The sequence below is a fragment of the Mustelus asterias genome, chromosome 8 (genome assembly GCF_964213995.1).
Source record: "Mustelus asterias chromosome 8, sMusAst1.hap1.1, whole genome shotgun sequence".
In the NCBI taxonomy this organism is placed as follows: domain Eukaryota; kingdom Metazoa; phylum Chordata; class Chondrichthyes; order Carcharhiniformes; family Triakidae; genus Mustelus; species Mustelus asterias.
In genome coordinates, this window is record NC_135808.1 from 81,049,248 (window position 1) to 81,070,554 (window position 21,307).

A 21,307-nucleotide genomic window follows, 5' to 3' on the forward strand; every position below is an offset into this window, starting at 1 on the left:
AAACATGTTTCTTTATTAACCTCCAGATTTGGATAAAGAATATTTAGCATCACTTTCTCTCCCCAAGTTCACAGAATCAGTGAATTGTTACAGCAGAAGGAGCCAGTCTGAATGGCACTTGGTGCAATGCTTGTTCGCTTGTCTTCTCATCATAACCCTGCACATTCTTCCTTTTCAAATAAGTCTAATTTCCTTCTGAATGCTTCGATTCAATCCGCCTCCACCACACACACATGCAATCCATTCCAGTCCCTAACTATTCGCTGTGTGAAAACGTTTTCTCTCATGTTGCTTTTGTTTCTTTTGTCAGCCACTGTAAATCTGTCTCCTCTCGTTCGCAATCCTCTGGTGAGTGGGAACAGTTTCTCCTCATCTATTCTGTCCAGATTCCTCATCATTCTGAATACCTCCATCATATCTACTCTCTATCTTTCTTCTCCAAGGAAAACAGTCCAAACTGCTCCACTTTATGACTGAGGTTTCCCCACAATAGTCAACAACTCGCGGGGAAGGGAGAGAAAGTTTAATCATCCTCTTTGTTGCATGATCTCACACGATGGGCAAACCTTCCAGAGTGCTGGCTGAGGTGAGAAAACTGGCATGCAGCTCTCCAGCTGCACAGCCGAAGTTTCTCTCCAGATTTTATGGCACAGAAAATCTGGCGGCCTGGTTTTTTGCCATCACACTGGCAGGGTGGGGCCTGATAGAGCTAGCGTCTCAGGTTGCCATTTTAAAGGGCACCCTGATTGGCGCTGAAAAAATATTCCATGCCTCCCACCCCAACACGTACAGGGAACCCCCCCCTCCCCCAACAAGCACCGGACACCCCCGTCTCCCATGGGTAAGGTGAAACTCCCCTCCCACATAAGCACCAGGGCAATCCCTCCCAGACACAGAAAGGGTGTCCCATCCCCATGAAGCTCCCCAAAGGGCCCACGCTGGCACTGCCAGGGTGGCACTGTTACTGCCAGTGCCAGTGCCAAGGCATGACCCTCTCCCCCAGGGGACTATGCTTATCTGTGCAACTCTGATGAATTCCCCTCGACTACTTCACATTTTTCAAAAGCAGTTGAGAGAATGTTGGGGGAACAGATGGCGGGGAGGCCTGCTGGTTATATAAAATCTATTAACATGTATTTAAATGAGGTTCTCACCCACTTCATTATACCACTGGCAAGGGGCGGGGAAAATTGGAAAATGCGATTTCCATTTTCCGATTCTCGCGTCAGTTTTGCCCCCACATCACCATTTGCACTCCTGGATAAAGCGGGTGCAAAATCACCCCTATCAACTTTGCAGTTCATGGGTGTAGATACTAAACATTACTGAATGGGAAAAGACATGGAAATATATTCATTAAAAGTGGATCAATTCATTTTTAAAATTCTCATTCAGGCTGGTGGTTTAGTTCTCACCACTCCTCATTCTGCTCAACCAGAGGGCCTGAGGTACTGTGCCCAGCTAGATGGCCAGTGGGAAATAACTGTTTGCAATCTGTTAAACACTGCAACAACAAAAGCGCATTTCCCCTATTGTGTTCCATATTTCTAAAGAGCTATTTTAGAACAAGCTACCTTGCAGGATGCATGAATTACTCACACACTTATAGAAAATGTTAAGATAAATTCACCATGGCCAGCCAGGGGCCAGGTTTCTGGGAGTGGCAGAGCGGGTGCGTCTGGAAGTACTCATGAAAGAATTATACCACATGGGGTTGCCAGCACAGCGAGTAGAAAAGGAACAGATTTTAGCTTTTGCTTTTTGTCTTTGCTCTTTTTTTTTTCCTGTCTGCTTATTTGTTTTTAGGCTCAGACTGATGTCCTACATTCAAATACTGCTATGTGTTCATTTCTATATCTGGCTTTGATTTCTGAATATCTCCTGTCATTAACTGATGGTGCGAGTGAGAAGCTGAGGTTAGTGGAGTTATATAAAAGGAGGCCATAGACCACCAGATGTGGCCGTACAGGCTGCACGGGATAACTGGAACCGCAGCTGTACAAAGTGGAGTCAGCAGAGAGGGCTGCAAGAGGGTCCAATAGCACTTAAAGAACAGGAAAGGCGTGGAAGAATTGCAGCCTGCTTCCCAGATTATCTCCTAGGCCCAGGCAGTAGGTCCATTTCTTGACGTGTGGGTGGATCAGGACTTGGAGAAGCAGGTTGGTACAGGTGGTTGGAAAAGTGGACTCCTGTCAGATAGCCGAGAGAGCAGCAGAGGCAGTTCTGAAATGCAAATTAAGGTTGAAACGTTTTGTGGGTGTAAGTTAATTGAGAAAATGTTCGGATGCTGATTCTTCAGGTGCTGGGCAGCATGTCTCCAGGGATCAGAATGGAGAGTCAGTCACGTGGAGAGAATCAGATACAAGAAACTTGCCTACCATAAATGTGACCGAGATAGAATAAAAGTTAAGACAATAATTAAGGATTACAGGAAAATATTTGAGGAAATGAGATGCACTTTACAAAAATATCTGGACAAAGTCCATTTAGTTGTTCAAGAGGAGATTCTTTATCTGGTACATCAATATTTTGAACAGAGCACAGTACAAAAAAGCAACTAATTGGAAGGGATAAAATATACAAGATCAAAGCATCAGCAGCCTTTGTTGAATATTTGAACCTTGGGATGGGATTATAGCAGTGGCACTCATTCTGTTACTCTGGAGCCATTTGTGATTCAACCTTCCAGCTCAGACCTTAGTGGATTTTTTGTTCCATGTGCTCAGCTGTGGGATATTAACAAAGCTGGGATTCAGAGAGTCAATTGCCTTAAAATGTTATTGGATAACCCCCGTGCCATCTGTTACTTTTAGTGGATCCCATCAGAGGCCCTGGTGAGTGTGCAACTTCCTGCAGGTCCCAGGTTTCATCCCTGATCTACTGCAGGTTAATTGATTTCTGCTGTGGCACCGACAGTAACCTGGACTTGGGGGAAGTCAGGCAGGGTCCATTCCTGATTGGGAATCCTGCTAGGAAGCAGACATGTATGGAGGTCACAAACAGATAGTGTTTGATCCTAGGGTCACACATTAAGAATGGTCACTTGAGTGAGAGGTTGATGATAGCCAGTGCCCTTTAAATCTTACTCCAGCACGATTCAGCACCTTGAAGAAAAATGGGGGAGAAATAAGAAAAGATACTTCTGGCATGCAGATTAGAAGTTGCAATTAGCACAATGGTGCCACACAGGGGCAGAGTCTCATGATAAGGTACCAATAATTTAGGACTGACTGAGACGAGAAGACATTTTTCAGGGTTGTTGAATATATTTAAGGCTGGGATGAACAGAATTTGGGTCTCTTGGGGGTCAAGGAATATGGGGAGCAGGCAGAGTGGAGTCAAGACAGCCATGATCATATTGAATGATGGAGTAGGCTCGATGGGTCACACATTGCACTCCTACTGTTATTTCTTCTGTTCTGAGAAACAAGATTGTTTAGCAAGATTAAGAATTGTAGCTTCAGTTTGGACCTGTCTCTGTTATCTATGGGCCCTCTTTTACCATTATGATTCTAAGTGCTGGGCTGACTTGAAACTGGGAGTGCTTCAGATCTGACTTTTAGACCCATTCTGAGGCGCCCCCATACACACTCTGCCTGAAAAAATATCAGCGATTCCGAATCACGCTGCACAGGCCTGTGGGCGGGGCTTAATGCACCCGGAACCCTGCAGCTCTGATCAGCACTTCCAACTGCGCATGCGCAGAAAAAAAATGATAGCTTGCTGCTTCTCTGCCATATCCCTCCCAGCGGGATAATGCTCCACAGACATTGCCCCACCCCCACAACATTAGTGACCCCCTTATTCCCCCATCCATCACCACCAGACCCCTTCTCCCTCCCCCACACCGATCTCAGGCAGAGTGGTCCATCCTCTCCCTTCCACCCCATTGATCTCAGGCAGAGTAGCAGCAGACCCCTCTTCCCCCACTTCCCACTGATCTCAGGCAGAGTGGCAGAGGACCCCATTCCCCCCCACTGATCTCAGGCAGAGTGGCAGAGGACCCCATTCCCCCCCCACTGATCTCAGGCAGAGTGGCAGCGAACGCACCCTTCCTGCCCCCATCCCCAACGCACCCCCCATCAATCTCAAGTAGAGAGCCGTCGGATGCTCAGCACTTACCTCCTCACTAACTAGAGCGCCCGAATCGGACTTACATGGAGCATGTCTCTTTCATGCCGATTCTGGATAGATGAACATGGTGGTACAGGGAGAAGTGCCGATAAAGTTGGGCCCATTCAGTCAATTTAAATGCATGCAAATGCGTTTAAATGGTCGCCGTGCCCGTTTCAGGTGCAGTTCTGATCGCGGCCATTTTCAGGCCTTGGTAAAGGGGGAATTGGCGTGGAGGCGGGCACGGATTGCACTACATGCCTCATGCCCAACTTTACCAAGTTTTGCACCCAAAAACGGATGCAACGCAATGATAAAGCGTCACAGACAAATCCACTCACTCGAAATTGGTCAAAACCAGAGAGTTCGATTTGATCAGATATAGGCTGCAGCACGAAGACGATTTCTGTCGAAAGTCACACAACCTCATTTGAAGCGAGTTACAAATGAGGTAAGTGGTTCAGTGCTGCTAAAACTGGTTTCAATTACATGGAAAGATGCAGAGTCAATTCACTGAGCTTTACTGAACAGGCCAGATTCCTTTTTAATTCCAGGAAAATGTAGCTGGGATCAAATGCTTTCGACGCTTTTGGTGGTCTAAGCTAATAAAAATGACCATATAAAATTGTGTTTGTTTTTACTCTGTGGGAGAAAAAGGCTGCATCCCTGTTGTGTCATTCTACATGGGGTTGAGGCATATTGCTGGGCAGATCAAAAGTGAGCTCTACTTTGTACCTAACCCCATGTACCCGACCCAGGAGCACTCAGCCAGATGTTTGAAATCGGAGGGTGCTTTTTACCCCTGTTTGCACAATGACAAACTGAAATTCTGTGGCTTGCAAAATCAAAACAGAACTTTTCAATTGAAATTTATGGAGTGACTATTGTGTTTGGTTATGATTCAGTGCAGCTGCTATGATCAGTCATGTAAATTACATAGGAAAGTGAGAGCGGCTGCCTGAAGAACATGCCAGTGCACATCAGGAGGAAGCAGCTAACACAGCATCATAAAACACCCCCAGGATGTCAGAACATACCCAACAGCAGCACTGAAGGCTAGAAGAAATGAGCAAACAACACAGAAACTGACAAGCATTTTTCTCTTCAGACAGAATAGAAGCTGATTCATGCTTGGTGCATTAGTAGTCATTTGCATTGATGTTCAAATCAGATTTACATTGACCAAACTTCCTGCTTGAATTAGATTGTTTCTCATGATTAGAGAAATTGCAACACTGCTTTTTTGAGTCACACCAACATTTCCAACTTTTACCAACCGTCTTCTCAAAACAAGCAATTGGAGAATTCTAGGAATGAATTTCATTTGCTGTCATTAAACAAAACAGCACTGGCCTATTTCTCCTCAACTCATTCTTAGCCCTCGCTTTATACCCTCACATCATTTCAGATGACAGTGATGAAACTTCCTGTTTTACATTTCTTTTACGGATAAATTCCAACAGGTTACAAGTCCATTTGCTTGGTACCAAGTTCACCATTTACCTCAAAAAAGTGTTTCAATGAGACTGCTAGCAATCTTGTGTGAATGCTGCAACCGCAAGTTTGCTGTTGTCATACTGTGAACATAGTTTACACCGGAGGTCCATACAAGCTAGCAATCTTCATGGGGCCAGGGCGAAAATAACAAGAGGCAACACGAGTGGCACTGTATTCCTACTGTTCATGGCACTGGATATCTGGTGATTCATAGTACAACTTTATCCCAGGGAGACAGGTGGACTGCTTTAGTGGCGGTGAACACGATGTTGTTTTGAACACAGGACTAAAGCTACATCCTTGGCCTCAAAGCCAACATCGCAAATTAAACCACACACACTTCAGACTTTATTCGGGTCACATTTTCAAAGTGAAATGCAACTTTTAAGAGCTTTCAAACACAAAATGAGCTCATCATTTCGGAATTGAAATTCTCCACGAAACAAAATGTCTTAGAATCTTAGAAACCCTACAGCACAGAAAGAGGCCATTCGGCCCATCGAGTCTGCACCGACCACAATCCTACCCAGGCCCTACCCCCATATCCCTAGATATTTACCCACTAATCCCTCTAACCTACGCATCCCAGGACACGAAGGGCAATTTTTTTAGCATGGCCAATCAACCTAACCCGCACATCTTTGGACTGTGGGAGGAAACCGGAGCACCTGGAGGAAACCCACGCAGACACGAGGAGAATGTGCAAACTCCACACAGACAGTGACCCAAGCCAGGAATCGAACCCGGGTCCCTGGAGCTGTGAAGCAGCAGTGCTAACCACTGTGCTACCGTGCTGCCCATGTCATGAAAATTTAGTGAGGTTCGGGATACTGTCAGTCAGATTTTGGGAACATTTCAATGACTCCTCAGGGAGGGTCTCTGGGAGCACACAGGCTGGTTCACTTATATTAAAATGATGCCTCTCCAGTATATTTTTTAGGCTTGTCCAAAATTTGGCTTCTGTTCAGTTTGGAATGAGCATGTCTGACTGGACTTGGCAAGATCCTGTCTAAATTAGGAGAAATGTCCCTTACACCTCTTAAGATGCCCAATATATTTCTTTCCCCATTCCCCACAGCACATGTTCAAAAAATAATCCAAATGGCTAATGGAATATCGACCTAATGGCAGAGTTTGATCATGCCCCAGCTGTTTGCAATTGCGGGCAATATACATCAAGAGAAAGGTATTGGAGGGGAGTCACTAGATTAATATCAGCACTTAAAAGGTTAAGCTATGAGCAGAGGTTGCATAAACTCACCTGTGGCTCAGCTCCCTCACTGCTATACCAGCAGCTGACCCCTGACCACTTAAGTGTCTGATTGCACATAATACTGCTGGACCTTCTCCAAAGATGATGCACAGTTCAGAAAATTAATCGCTTAGATTAAATTCCACCCTAAAACTAATGACCTACAAGGCATTGGTGGTGCAATTAGGATCTTTACTGCAACTGTTCTCCTTTAAATCCCCATCCCATCCTATTTGATCCTTCCCACGCTAACCCCATCCCATTCCTTTCATATCATCCCCATCACACATCCATTTCACCCCTTCTTCCTATTCCACCCCCAATTCCACAGCTCCCATGTAATCCAATCTCCCCCCAATCCATTATGCCGTGCCTCACTACTCCATGCCGTTCCGTCCTGTCCTGCCCCTTGTCCCCCACCCTCATCTCCACCCTGGAGCAGCAAGCACCAAACCACAATGCCCCTTGTCCTCAGCAGCAACTTAATCCTCATCTGCATATGGTGTCACTGGCATTTTAGGCAGGCAGTGACTGTCAGTGCCAGGGAATAGTTGCTGGTACCAAAGAAAGATCCAGGGAAGGGGCTCAGGAGGGTTTTGTGGCGAGCCTTCGGGAGGGTAGATCTACAGCTTTCTTGTGGGGCCTGGTAGAAAAAAATCTGTAGGGTTCATTTCCCAGTCTTCATCAGGCAACGTTGATGAATTTCCACGAGGGCTCTCTTGATCATCTGCCACAACTTCGATAAAGGATCCACAGAAATGCTGGATTAATGCCATAAACTGCCCAAAAGAATAATGAGTTAGTCTCTAGAGACTACACCCAGATAATAATATCCATATTAGCTAACCTTTGAACAGGGAAAGCTGGGAGTTAGAGGTTGAACTGCTGACTCCTGTTCAACAAAGATAGGAATGACTGGTTTAGTTCAGTTTTAGAAGATGCAAGAAAGGTACGGCAATAATCAAAGAACGAAGAAAATTACAGCACAGGAACAGGCCCTTCGGCCCTCCAAGCCTGCACCGACCATGCTGTCCGATTGAACTAAAACCCACTACCCTTCCAGGGACCATATCCCTCTATTCCCATCCTATTTATGTATTTGTCAAGATGCCTCTTTAAAGTCACTATAGTATCTGCTTCCACTACCTCCCCCGGCAGCGAGTTCCAGGCATCCACCACGCTCTGTGTAAACAAACTTGCCTCGTACATCTCCTTTAAACCTTGCTCCTCGCACCTTAAACCTATTCCCCCCCAGTAACTGACTCTTCCACCCTGGGAAAAATCTTCTGACTATCCACTCTGTCCATGCCCCTCATAATCTTGTAGACTTCTATCAGATCGCCCCTCAACCTCCGTTGTTCGTGAGAACAAACCAAGTTTCTCCAACCTCTCCTCATAGCTAATGCCCTCCATACCAGGCAACATTCTGGTAAATATTTTCTGTACCCTCTCCAAAGCCTCCACATCCTTCTGGTAGAGTGACGACCAGAATTGAACACTATATTCCAAGTGTGGCCTGCCAAAGGTTCTATAAAGCTGCAACATGACTTGCCAATTTTTAAACTCAATGCCCTGGCTGATGAAGGCAAGCATGCCATATGCCTTCTTGACTACTTTCTCCATCTGCATTGCCACTTTCAGTGACCTGTGTACTTGCATACCCAGATCCCTCTGCCTATCAATACTCTTAAGGGTTCTGCCATTTACTGTATATTTCCTATCTGTATTAGATCTTCCAAAATGCATTACCTCACATTTGTCCAGATTAAACTCCATCTGCTATTTCTCCGCCCAAGTCTCCAACCGATCTATATCCTGCTGTATCCTCTGATGGTCCTCATCGCTATCCGCAAATCCACCAATCTTTGTGTCGTCCACAAACTTACTAATCAAACCAGTTACATTTTCCTCCAAATCATTTATATATGTTACAAACAGCAAAGGTCCCAGCACTGATCCCTGAGGAACGCACTCCTTGCACCCCTTTTTGAACAAGAGTATAACATTCGCAATTCTCCAGTGTTCTGGCACCACCCCGGTGTCTAAGGAAGGCTGGAAGATTATCAGTCGTGCCACTGCAAGTTCCACTCTCACTTTCCTCAGAACCCTCGATACATCGCATTCAGTTTGGTACTCGAGTGGGGCCTCATCTGAACCAGACTGCGACCAGGGACTTAGTGAAAAGGATAAATAGAAATGTAAACACATAAGTGGCAGTGAGGGCTCAAGTGGAAAAGCTAGCATAGTTTGGAAAGAAACAAAATGGAAGAAAGTAGAGCAACAGACAGAGATTGTGCTTTAGGTTTAGCAGCGTGAGAAAGGGCCAGTTCTTTGGCTTTCTTAAGGTACATATTTGGTCAGTAGCTTCCTGTGGGTTGCTATGATAGTTATTCCATACACCATACACATTTCCAGAAGTGATGGCCTGCATGAGTGATTTTAATATGCACACAGATTGGAAGCATCGAATTGGCAAGAGTAGCCTGGAGGCAGAGTTAATTGAATGTATTAGAGGCTGTTTCTTGGAACAGTATGTTGTGGAACCAATTAGGGAGCAGGCTTCTCTGGATTTCGTATTGTGTGATGAGGGGGAATTATTTGATGACCTCACAGTTAAGGATCCTCTAGGGAGTAGTGAGCATAGAATGATTGACCCAAATTCAGTTTGGGGGTGAGAAAATGGAGTCCCACACTAGTGTCCTGGAGTTAAACAAAGGAAATGACATAGGCGTGAGGACAGATTTGGCCCAAGTAGAGTGGGCAGGAAGGCTAAAAGGTAGGACAGCGGATGAGTCGTGGCAGTTGTTTAAGGAGGTACTCAAATCCTCACAACTAAGATATATCCCAGTGAGGAAGAAAGATGGTGAGAGAGGTAGAGAAAAAAAATCCATGGCTAAACAAAGAGGTCAAGGACAATATAAAGACAAAAACTAAGGTATACCATATTGTAAAGACCAGTGGCAGGCTGGAAGATTGGGAAACTTTCAAACATAAACAAAGGGATACTAAAAAAGTAATAAAAAGAGCCAAGGTAAATTACGAAAGAAAACTAGCACAAAATATCAAGAAGGATAGCAAAAACTTCTATAGGTATATAAAAGAGAAGAGAGTTGCTGGGGTGAATGTTGGTCCCTTGGAAGATGAAACTGCAGAGTTAATAGTGGGGAGCATTGAAATGGCAGAGATGCTAAATCAATACTTTGCCTCAGTTTTCATGTTGGAGGACACTCGTACCATTCCTATAGGAACGGGCAAGTCAGGAGTAATAGAAAGGGTAGAACTTAGAACAATCAACATTGATAGGGAAAAGATACTCAGCAAACTATTGGAATTGAGGGCAGTTACGTCCCCCAGGCCTGATGGTCTAGATCCGAAGGTATTAAAGGAAGTGGCAGCGGAGATAGTGGATCCATTGGTTTTAATATTCCAAAATTCCCTGGACACAGGATTGGAAAATGCTAATGTAACGCCCTTATTCAAAAAGGGAGGGAGGCAAAATGTGGGAAATTACAGACCAGTTAGTTTAACACCTGTTGTTTGGAAAGTGTTAGAATCAATTATCAAGGAAGCAATATCAGGACATTTGGAAAGTCAAAACGCTATGCATCAGAGTCAGCATGATTTTATAAAGGGCAAATTATGTTTGACTAATTTGCTAGAGTTCTTCGAGGATGTAACAAGCAAAGTGGATAATGGGGATCCTGTAGATGTAGTATATCTGGACTTCTGGAAGGTGTTTGATAAGGTGCCGCACAAAAGGTTAATTCACAAGGTTAGATCACATGGGATTAGGGGTAATGTATTAGCTTGGATAGGTGACTGGCTGATGGACAGAGAGGGATAAATGGTTTTTTTTCTGGATAGCAAGTAGTAACTAATGGGGTGCCACAGGGTTCAGTCCTTGGGCCCCAGCTATTTACAATCTATATTAACGACTTGGAATCAGGGATAGAAGACTCTATAGCCAAATTTGCAGGTGACACAAAAACAGGCGGGACAGTAAGTTACAATGAGGAAATAAGAACCTTACAAATGGATATAGATAGGTTTAGGAGAGTGGGCCGAAATGTGGTAGATGGAGTTTAATGTGGATAAGTGTGAGTCATGCATTTTTGTCACAAAAATGGGAAGGCGACTTATTTAAATGGGGAGAGTCTTCGGGATGCTCTGGTGCAGAGGGATCTGGGTGTCCTCATTCATGAGTCACAGAAAACTAGCATGCAGGTACAGCAAATAATAAAGAAAGTGAATGAAATGTTGGCATTTATAGCTGAAGGAATAGAATATTAAGGTAAGGAAGTATTGTTGCAACTATACAAGGCATTGGCAAGGCAGCACCTGGAGTATTGTGTGCAGTTTTGGTCCCTTTATTTGAGGAAAGATGTAGTGGCATTGGAGGCAGTTCAGAGGAGGTTCACTAGATTGATTCCAGAGATGAGGGGTTTGTTGTATGAAGTGAGATTGAACAGTTTGGGCCTATACTCCCTGTAATTTAGAAGAATGAGGGGAGATCAAATTGAGGTATATAAGATGATAAAAGGTATGGATAAAGTAGACGTGGAGCGGATGCTTCCTCTTGTGGGACATTCGAGGACAAGAGGTCATAGACTTGGGATGAGGGGTAGCAAATTTAAAACAGAGTTGAGGAGAAACTACCTCTCCCAAAGGGTTGTGAATCTGTGGAATTCATTTCCCCAAAGTGCGGTGGATGCTGGGACAGTGAGTAAATTTAAGGAGGAGTTAGACAGATTTTTAATTGGTAATGGGTTGACGGGTTATGGGGAGAAGGCAGGAAAATGGGGATCAGGAGCATATCAGCCATGATCGAATGGCGAAGCGGACTCGATGGGCCAAATGGCCTAATTCTGCTCCTATATCTTATGAACTTATGTGTAGAGGAGCAAGTGCCCCTCAAGAAGAAACTGATCAGGAACTGATAATTGGTTAGAATACTTAGTTCCCTAACATAATAGTATGACTTGTTTTGCTGTTGCTTCATGCTATTTAGAACTATATGAATTAAGTCAATGTACAAGGTTAATGCTGAATTTTATTCTGCTTGCTTAGTTAACAACTAGAAAATAAATCAGATTTGTCATTTACATTTTTCTCCATCTCATTAAAATGTCAATCAGATGATTGAGGTCTGTCCAGTTTGTATGACAAGAGGTTCACCATTAAAGTCTCATCAGAGATTGCAGAGCCTTTGATCTTTGGGTCCTTACTGTCCACGGGGATAGTGCCAGAGGACTGGAGAGTGGCGAATGTTGTTCCTCTGTTCAAGAAAGGAAATAGGAATGACCCTGGTAATTATAAGCCAGTTAGTCTTACTTCGGTGGTCGGTAAGTTAATGGAAAAGGTCATGAGAGATAGTATTTATGACCATTTGGAAAGATGCAGCTTAATCCGGGATAGTCAACACGGATTTGTGAAGGGTAAGTCTTGCCTCACAAATTTGATTGAATTCTTTGAGGAGGTAACTAAGTGTGTAGATGAAGGTAGAGCAGTTGATGTCGTATACATGGATTTTAGTAAGGCGTTTGATAAGGTTCCCCATGGTCGGCTCATGAAGAAAGTGAGGAGGTGTGGGATAGAGGGAAAGTTGGCCGATTGGATACGTAACTGGCTATCTCATAGAAGACAGAGGGTGGTGGTGGATGGAAAATTTTCAGACTGGAGACCAGTTACCAGCGGTGTACCACAGGGATCAGTGCTGGGTCCTCTGCTATTTGTGATTTTTATCAATGACTTGGAGGAGGGGGTTGAAGGGTGGGTCAGTAAATTTGCTGATGACACCAAGATTGGTGGAGTAGTGGATGAGGTGGAGGGCTGTTGTAGGCTGCAAAGAGACATTGATAGGATGCATTGCTGGGCCGAAAAATGGCAGATGAAGTTTAACCCTGATAAGTGCGAGGTGATTCATTTTGGTAGAACAAATTTAAATGCAGATTACAGGGTCAATGGCAGGGTTCTGAGGAATGTGGAGGAACAGAGAGATCTTGGGGTTCATATCCACAGATCTCTGAAGGTTGCCACTCAAGTGGATAGAGCCGTGAAGAAGGCCTATAGTGTGTTAGCGTTTATTAACAGTGGGTTTGAGTTTAAGAGCCGTGGGGTTATGCTGCAACTGTACAGGACCTTGGTGAGACCACATTTGGAATGTTGTGTGCAGCTCTGGTCACCTCACTATAAGAAGGATGTGGAAGCATTGGAAAGAATGCAAAGGAGATTTACCAGGATGCTGCCTGGTTTGGAGGGTGGGTCTTATGAGGAAAGGTTGAGGGAGCTAGGGCTTTTCTCTTTAGAGCGGAGGAGGATGAGAGGCGACTTAATAGAGGTTTATAAGATGATGAGGGGGATAGATAGAGTGGACATTCAGAGACTATTTCCTCGGGTGGATGTAGCTGTTACTAGGGGGCATAACTATAAGGTTCATGGTGGGACATATAGGAGGGATGTCCGAGGTAGGTTCTTTACTCGGAGAGTGGTTGGGGTGTGGAATGGACTGCCTGCTGTGATAGTGGAGTCGGACACTTTAGGAACTTTCAAGCAGTTATTGGATAGGCACATGGAGCACACCAGAATGATAGGGAGTGGGATAGCTTGATCTTGGTTTCGGACAAAGCTCGGCACAACATCGAGGGCCGGAGGGCCTCTACTGTGCTGTATTGTTCTATGTTCTATAGTTCTGCTATCATTGGGTTAGAACTTGGGCATCACCAGTAGGTTGCTGATTATCGAGGACATCAGATCCACTCATGGGAGAAACTGGCAATGCTGCATATGAAACCATTTTGAGCACGGGACTCAGAATTTGTAACAGGCACCTGTGACTAGAAACTGACTGCATGCAGTTTGAACAGTGCCGTTGCTGCTCTCCGGGTCTGCTTTATTTCAAAGACTGCCGCGCCCACTTGCAAGTTACATCATTCAAACAAATGTAGGGAACCGTGTTTCATTTAAATTGAAAGGTCACTCTTTGATTAGAGGCTGCACCTCATCTTGGAATCTGAAATTAATTCTTTTGATGTTGCAAGGCCAATGAGCTGTTTTCAGCCCCTATACTTGCACTTTAGGCAAATAGAATAAAAATAACAAGCAATTGGACTATTTCACAGTGCAGAATGACGCAAGATGCAAGCAAACGTTAATCAGGGAAGTTGATACTTCAGAAACCAAACCCAAACATATACAAACATAAATCTGCCTGAATTTGTGCTGACATTTCATCATTTCAGTATTTTAAGTATTACTTCATTGCAGTTCCTTTTTGTAATCACCAACTAAACCGGACTGTTGTACAGCAGAGCAGGTACAGGAGCAGCCAATATACCTGCAGGCCGATTAGTTCTGGATTGCTTAAGGTTTATTAATCATCATTACTTTCCTGAGGGACAAAAAGAAGGAAGATCTAGAGCAGGGGTCTCCCAAACTACGGCCCGCGGGCCACATCCGGCCCGCAGCCAGTGGGGTGGGACGGGATTCCCGCTGCCGAAAACACTCCCGCGTCCGGAACCCCGCCGCTGACTCAGGATCCGGACGCGGGGACGGAAGCCACAGGTCGGACATTTGCTGCCGCTCCGCGGGGTGCCTGATGGACCCATGGGAATCCCCGCCCTCTTTACCGGCCTATTGTCCAATCAGAGCTGCCGTCCTGTGACTGACAGTTCATTAAACGAATCAACAATTGAGACATCTGTTATCCAATTGCCACTCTGCATTGACTGAGTGACAGCTGCTTTATCCAATCCGTAAGCTCCATCTGTCTGAAATGAGCGAGAACAATGACAATGATGACGGCAATTCAGACCAATTCAGTTATGGAAGGAAAAAAGAAAAGAAAAGTGGACAGTGAGTGCCGCCGGTTTAATGAAGAATGGGGTGTAAAGTACTTCTTTATACAAGCAGGTGATAAAGCCTTGTGTGTCATATGCAACGAAACTGTTGCAGTTTTGAAGGAGTACAATGTACGTCGGCACTATGAGACCAAACATGAACCAAGTTATTCCCAATACACAGGAACACAGCGTTCGGAAAACTTTGAATCAATGCAACGCAGGTTGCTTTCCCAACAAGCTTTTTTTACGCAGAAGATAACTGAAAATGAAGCTTTAACCAGGGCCAGTTACAAACTAGCTTATGTGTTGGCTAAAAGAGGAAAGCCATTCACCGATGGAGATCTCATCAAAGAGTGTATAATGGAAGCAGTGGAAGAGTTATGCCCAGAAGCAAATCTGTTCAAAATCATCAGTCTTGCGCCAAATACTGTTGCTCGTAGAATTGAGGATATAGGAAGCAATATATTTCATCAAATTGCAGACAAAACAAGTAATTTTCAGTTGTATTCTCTCACACTTGATGAATCGACTGATGTGTGTGACACATCACAACTCCTAGTATTCATCCGTGGCGTCGACATTTAATGTGACACAAGAATGTGAATTTAATGTGACACAAGAATTAGCATCAGTGCATAGCATGCACAGCACAGTAACTGGAGAAGACATCTCCAAAGAATTGCAAAAAACTGTGTTGGAATATAATCTGGAGTGGAATAAACTGCAATGCGTGACAATTGATGGAGGAAAGAACATGTCTGGGGTGAAGAAAGGTTTGGTTGGACAAATCACAAAAGCTTGTGAGGTTGGTGGATTCTCAAAGCCCATGTTTCTGCATTGCATTATCCATCAACAAGCATTGTGCGGAAAATATGTGGATATGTCTTGCGTTCTGAAACCTGTTGTTTCAACAGTGAATTTCATTCGATTTCACGGGCTTAATCATCGCCAGTTCATTTATAAAACTAATTGTTTTTCTTTGGCCTCCGAAAATGTGTAAAATATATGATGTGGCCCTCGTACTGAAAAGTTTGGAGACCACTGATCTGGATCCACACTAGGGGAATCATTAAAGAGAACAGGGAAAATGGAGCTATTGATTGACGCATAGCAGCTAATTGAGTCACACGGTGAAATAACAAATCTGTAGTTAGGCATTGCCTAGAGAGAATGTACAGTGAGACGTGCTAGCTGACCAGATCTGTACTGTCAATTCCTGTATTGGTTTCTGGTCAGCAACAATAGATATGTGAGTCAGGCCATTTAATGATTGATTGCAGGCTATTCTCAGTGGTTAAGAGGAGATCTGCAGAGGTGATTTTGTGTCCTTTACCCAGTGTAACCATTGACTCTCTCCTGAAAACTATTAGCATTTCATTAAGTACTTGGTTATACTCATCATGAGATCGAAGAGCAATTTACTAACAGGGATTTTGTACTCCCGATGATCATAAAATGATGGCATCTTTATTCAAAAAACTTACATCTTATGGAATGAGGTGTAACTGGATTTTTAAAGGTATACCAAGTCCATAATTACTGCCAAACATACCCACTGCCCATAATAAACTAATTTTATCTTGGTAAAATATAATTCACCATTATGATTAAAAAAAACAAATATTAAGATAATTATTTAGAAATTGTTGATGAAATGTCAGTTTCCACAGTGATTCCATGTGTTTGTTCCAAACATTTATTTCACTTTCTGTAAACGCTGGAATGAAAAGTGAAAAACTCTGCATTTTACTTCCTGCTTTGCTTCCTGTGAGAATACTTCAATATAACTGGCAGCTCACTCTGCTCGATGACACCATCATTGCTGGATGCCAGGTGTTCTCTTTGATTTGGTGCCAGATTCAAATAGATTCAGATTTATTATTTGTTTCACAAAATAAAAGTAATTTGTCTATCTGCTGTTTCATTAAAAAATTGCCTATTAATACATGCTAGTATTTCATGTTTTTATTGCTAATTCGGACTCCTTGGCACATTTTAGCTTGGCTGAATTTCGGTTTAGATTCCTCTGAGCTTCACTCTCCCAGCTGGCTTTCAGCAAGGCACTCTGGCAATTTCATTTCATAAAGAAATCTCCCCAGCTAAGTGTTAGTGTGACGATTGGCAGTGAGTTTTGCCGTTTAAAGGAGAGAGAATTTGTTTCAGAATTTGTTTTCTTTACTCAGAGAGTAGTAAGGGCGTGGAATGCCCTGCCTGCAGCAGTAGTGGACTCGTCAACATTAAGAGCATTCAAATGGTTATTGGATAAACATATGGATGATATTGGAATAGTGTAGATTAGAGGGGCTTTAGATTGGTTCCACTGGTCGGCGCAACATCGAGGGCCGAAGGGCCTGTACTGCGCTGTAATGTTCTATGTTCTAGAAGGTAGATTCTACTTATTCTGTTTCATCAGCGAATGGATCTTTTTCATGAATCGGGTAATAAATTATCAGGAGCAGAATTATCAGGGTGGGAATTTCAACAGTAAGGGGAAAAAAATATTAGAAACACATCTCACGGTGGGAGTGAAATAGGGAGAGCAGCACAATAGATGCAAAAAACTGCGTTAAATGAAGTCCCCGTGTGGGAGCTTGTGCTAATAAGTCAAACACACAAAAAGAACTAAAACTTAAACAAACAGAGAAGAATTGTTTGCTAACCATGTGAAATCAAATGATCAAGGGGAAAAGAAATACCTAATTTGGTAAGCCCATAAGATATGTTGAAAAGCAACCCAAAAAATTCAAAAACTAGAATTGTATTCCATATATAAAGACAGAGACTCAATTTACATGAATAATGGTTGGAATGCAAATACTTACAGCTAATCAAGTCTTTAAGAAACAAAACAATGTGAGTGGAGAGAGCATCATAGCTGTAGGTATTTGCATTCCAACCATTATTCATGTAAATTGAGTCTCTGTCTTTATATGCCCTGTTTGTGAACAGAATTCCCACTCACCTGAAGAAGGGGCTTGGAGCTCCGAAAGCTTGTGTGGCTTTTGCTACCAAATAAACCTGTTGGACTTTAACCTGGTGTTGTTAAACTTCTTACTGTGTTTACCCCAGTCCAACGCCGGCATCTCCACATCATCACCACATAACCTACAGTTTTCAACAGAAATCACTGAAAGGACATGGAGAGTAGGAGCCTTGGCTGACCTTTCTTCTCATCCCAGGGGAACTGACGAGTAACCCAACCTTTCCAATGCATGAATAAAGGCAGACTTCAAAATGTTTTGCATTTGTCCAGCACCCCTTTCACAATCTCTAGTTGATATGGTCTAACTCAACACAGTCTCCTGATTAAAACTGAAGCCTTTAGAGAATGCCTAATTCAACATCATGTAGGGCAAGTCACTAACTCACTCTGAAATGTAACAATGCAATGTTGCTTCATTGTAAATGGAGAGGTTATAAAATTATCCAAATGCAGTTTAAATTTTGTGTGTTTAGACGCTTCCTCACGGGAGGCCACTGTAATTTCACATACTGACCTGATAAAACTTGACTTCGCACACAGGAAACTCTCTATAAATTGATGTTATAAATTAACGAGTGCTGTCTGATACAGATAAACAATGTGCGTCACTCTTTATTAGCCTCCAGACTGGAGACTGAGGAGAGACTGGAAATAACACAGTGCTTTTTATTACGTTGCCTGCATAGTTAAAGCATTTCAAACACATTACACTATATGTGAAGCAGTTTGGAAGTTTTGTGTGATGGAATTATTTGTCTTACAAATGAAAGATCTGACGCTTTTACAACATCCTGGAGAACTAAACACAACTAAATGAGTCAAGTCAACTGGCTGATTTCTATAGCCAAAGTATCCGGTTCTACTTTTTAAAAGGGGAAACAAAAGAAAGGGTTTCCACACCAGACCCCACAGACTCCAGTGAGTCTACAAACTGATTCCAAGGAGTCCATGAGGTCACTGGTCTCCTTAAGAGTATTAGAATCCTACCGTGCAGTAGGGGGTCATTCGGCCCATCGCGTCTACACCGATCACAGTCCCACCCAGGGTCTATCCCCACAACCCCTTCCTTGCATGTATCCTAGCTAGTCCGCCTGACACTAAGTGACAATTTGACACGGTCAATCCACTTAACCCGCACACCTTTGGAGAGTGGGAGGAACCCGAAGCACCCAGAGGAAACCCACGCAGACGCAGGGAGAACGTGCAAACTCCACACAGACAGTGATCCAAGATGGGAATTGGACCGGGGTCCCTGGGGCAGCAGTGCTAACCACTGTGCCACATCATGATCGGTCATTAGATCTCAGGATGTTTTCCTTAACCAGTCAATTTAGTGTCTGTTGCTTTACAGTAATATCCAGATTTTGTGTTTAAGAATAATGGTGAGATTCAGCACTCACCATTATTGTTAATTAGTTACTAGTTATTTAGTTAATCATTTTCACTTTTCCCTCCTGCATTTAAATGGTCATACATTAGCAACCTATCCCTGACCTATTTTGCTCCATCCCCTTTTAAAACAGCATAAAATTCCTTACATTTCTCCCTCTCTTTAGCTCTGAAGAGTCAGATGCATCAGAACGCAATCTCTGCTTCTCTCTCCACGGATGTTGCCAGACCTGCAGAGGCTTTCCAGCATTTTCTGTTTTTATTACAGCATGTGGCTGATTCCACCTCCCTCTCATTAGCCAGAAGAACACATTATTTTCCTTATTTCAGTTCAACAAGAATCATTGATAACACTTTATGACATTAATAGAACATTGGGGGGAGGTGGAGGGTGGGGGCGGTGGTGGGGAGCAGTTAGCTTAATGGCTAGTGTGTGCTTCAGAATAACACCAACAGCGCAGGCTTGATTCCAGTTGCCACTGAGGTAGATTTAGAACCTGACTCCTTATCTTATGCCTGAGAGTGGAAGGCAATGGTAAACTACCACTGACAAAAAAATGCCAGGAAAACAGCTCAGGACGAAGGATCAGCAGACAATGAGCCAAGAACCTGCCCTCAGGCAAAGCACATATGAATGAATATAATGTCAACAAGGAATGGAGTTCAAAACAACTTTATCCTGATCCTCATTATAATAAAAAGTTACCTCAATGGAAACATCTGCAAAACCTTATTGACTTTGCCCCACATCAGAATGTACAAATGTCACAATGTCTAGTGAAAGTACAGAGGTTTAACTGTTTCTTTCCCTAAGTCAACTGGAATAATACCATAATAATATAAAAAGTGAGGAAGCCCAATATATCCTTGTGAATAATATTAAACAGTAATATAGTGTAATGCATCTATCAACATTCAATTTTAGTTTAAAAAAATAGAAATGTAATTTTTGAAACATAGAAGGCAAGTAAATGTGTCAATATTTGGAGGGGATTCCCCCAGTCTGGATAGGAATGCAATGTAAGGAGTCCAACAACACCAGGTTAAAGTCCAACAGGTTTATTTGGTAGCAAACGCCACTAGCTTTTGGAACACTGCTCCTTCGTCAGGTGAGTGGGAGATCTGCTCATAAACAGCAAACAGGGCATATAAAGACACAAACTCAATTTACAGAATAATGAATGGAATGCGAGTCTTTACAGCTAATTCGACAAGCTAATTCGAACTCGCATTCCAATCATGATTCATTATTCTGTAAATTGAGTTTGTGTCTTTACATGCCCTGTTTGCTGTCGATGAGCAGATCTCCCACTCACCTGATGAAGGAGCAGCGCTCCGAAAGCTGGTGGCGTTTGCTACCAAATAAACCTGTTGGACTTTAACCTGGTGTTGTTAGACTCCTTACTGTGTTTACCCCAGTCCAACGCCGGCATCTCCACATTAGGAATACAATTGCATGATTTGAAGATTTGATCCGAATGTTTGAGTAAGAGAGAAGGGTACATTACCTAGCTCTTCCTCCATGGTGGTGGAGCCTTGATTGCTGGAACTTGTAACTCCAAGCACTCGGTTGAATAATATGGAGAAAGCACTGCCCCAAACACCTAACAAGAGGGAGAAAAGATCAAAATGAAATTAAGAATAAAACATTTTCAGGCAAAGAGTGGTTAAGGTCTGGAATGCACTGCCTGAGAGTATGGTGGAGACAAATTCAACTGAGGCATTCAAAAGGATATTAGACCTACTTGAAGATGGAGGGAAAGCGGGAGAATGGCACGAAGTAAACTGCTCATTTGGAGAGCAGGTGCAGACATGATGGACCGAACGGCCTCCTTCTGCACTGTAACAATTCTGTGATCCTGTGAAGATGAACTGGTGGTGGACCTTGTTCCATACCAGAAACCAAAGCAGGCTTTGACTTAATTACATGTTACACAGATTATTAGAGATGGTCAGGTGGAGGGAACCCTTTGGTCTTAACCTTCTAAAATACAAACCTGTTGGTTGTTCCATTACAGCTAGCAATGTTCATCAATAAGGCCATTGTTTTACACATAACCAAATAAGGCATCTAATGAAATAAAACTGTGTGATACAGAATGGATATAAATATTCAATTGATTTATATTTTTAATCAGCATTCTTTGCTATCAATTATCTTACTGATTTCAGGATATCAATTTCAGTAATAAGCACTTCAGACAAGGAATTGCTTGTCCTTTCCTTTTAATGACA

The 21,307-nt window shown here is 43.2% G+C and overlaps 1 protein-coding gene across 2 annotated transcripts in view; it reads right to left on the bottom strand.

The window, feature by feature from the left end:
* The window catches only part of LOC144497299 (cytosolic phospholipase A2-like), a 153,810-nt gene that overhangs the window by 20,703 nt on the left and 111,800 nt on the right, over positions 1-21,307 (bottom strand). For both annotated transcript variants that reach the window (XM_078218340.1, XM_078218341.1), the window contains exon 12: positions 20,581-20,676. In XM_078218340.1, coding sequence (XP_078074466.1) covers positions 20,581-20,676 — 96 coding nt within the window. The remainder of the gene's footprint in view (positions 1-20,580; positions 20,677-21,307) is intronic.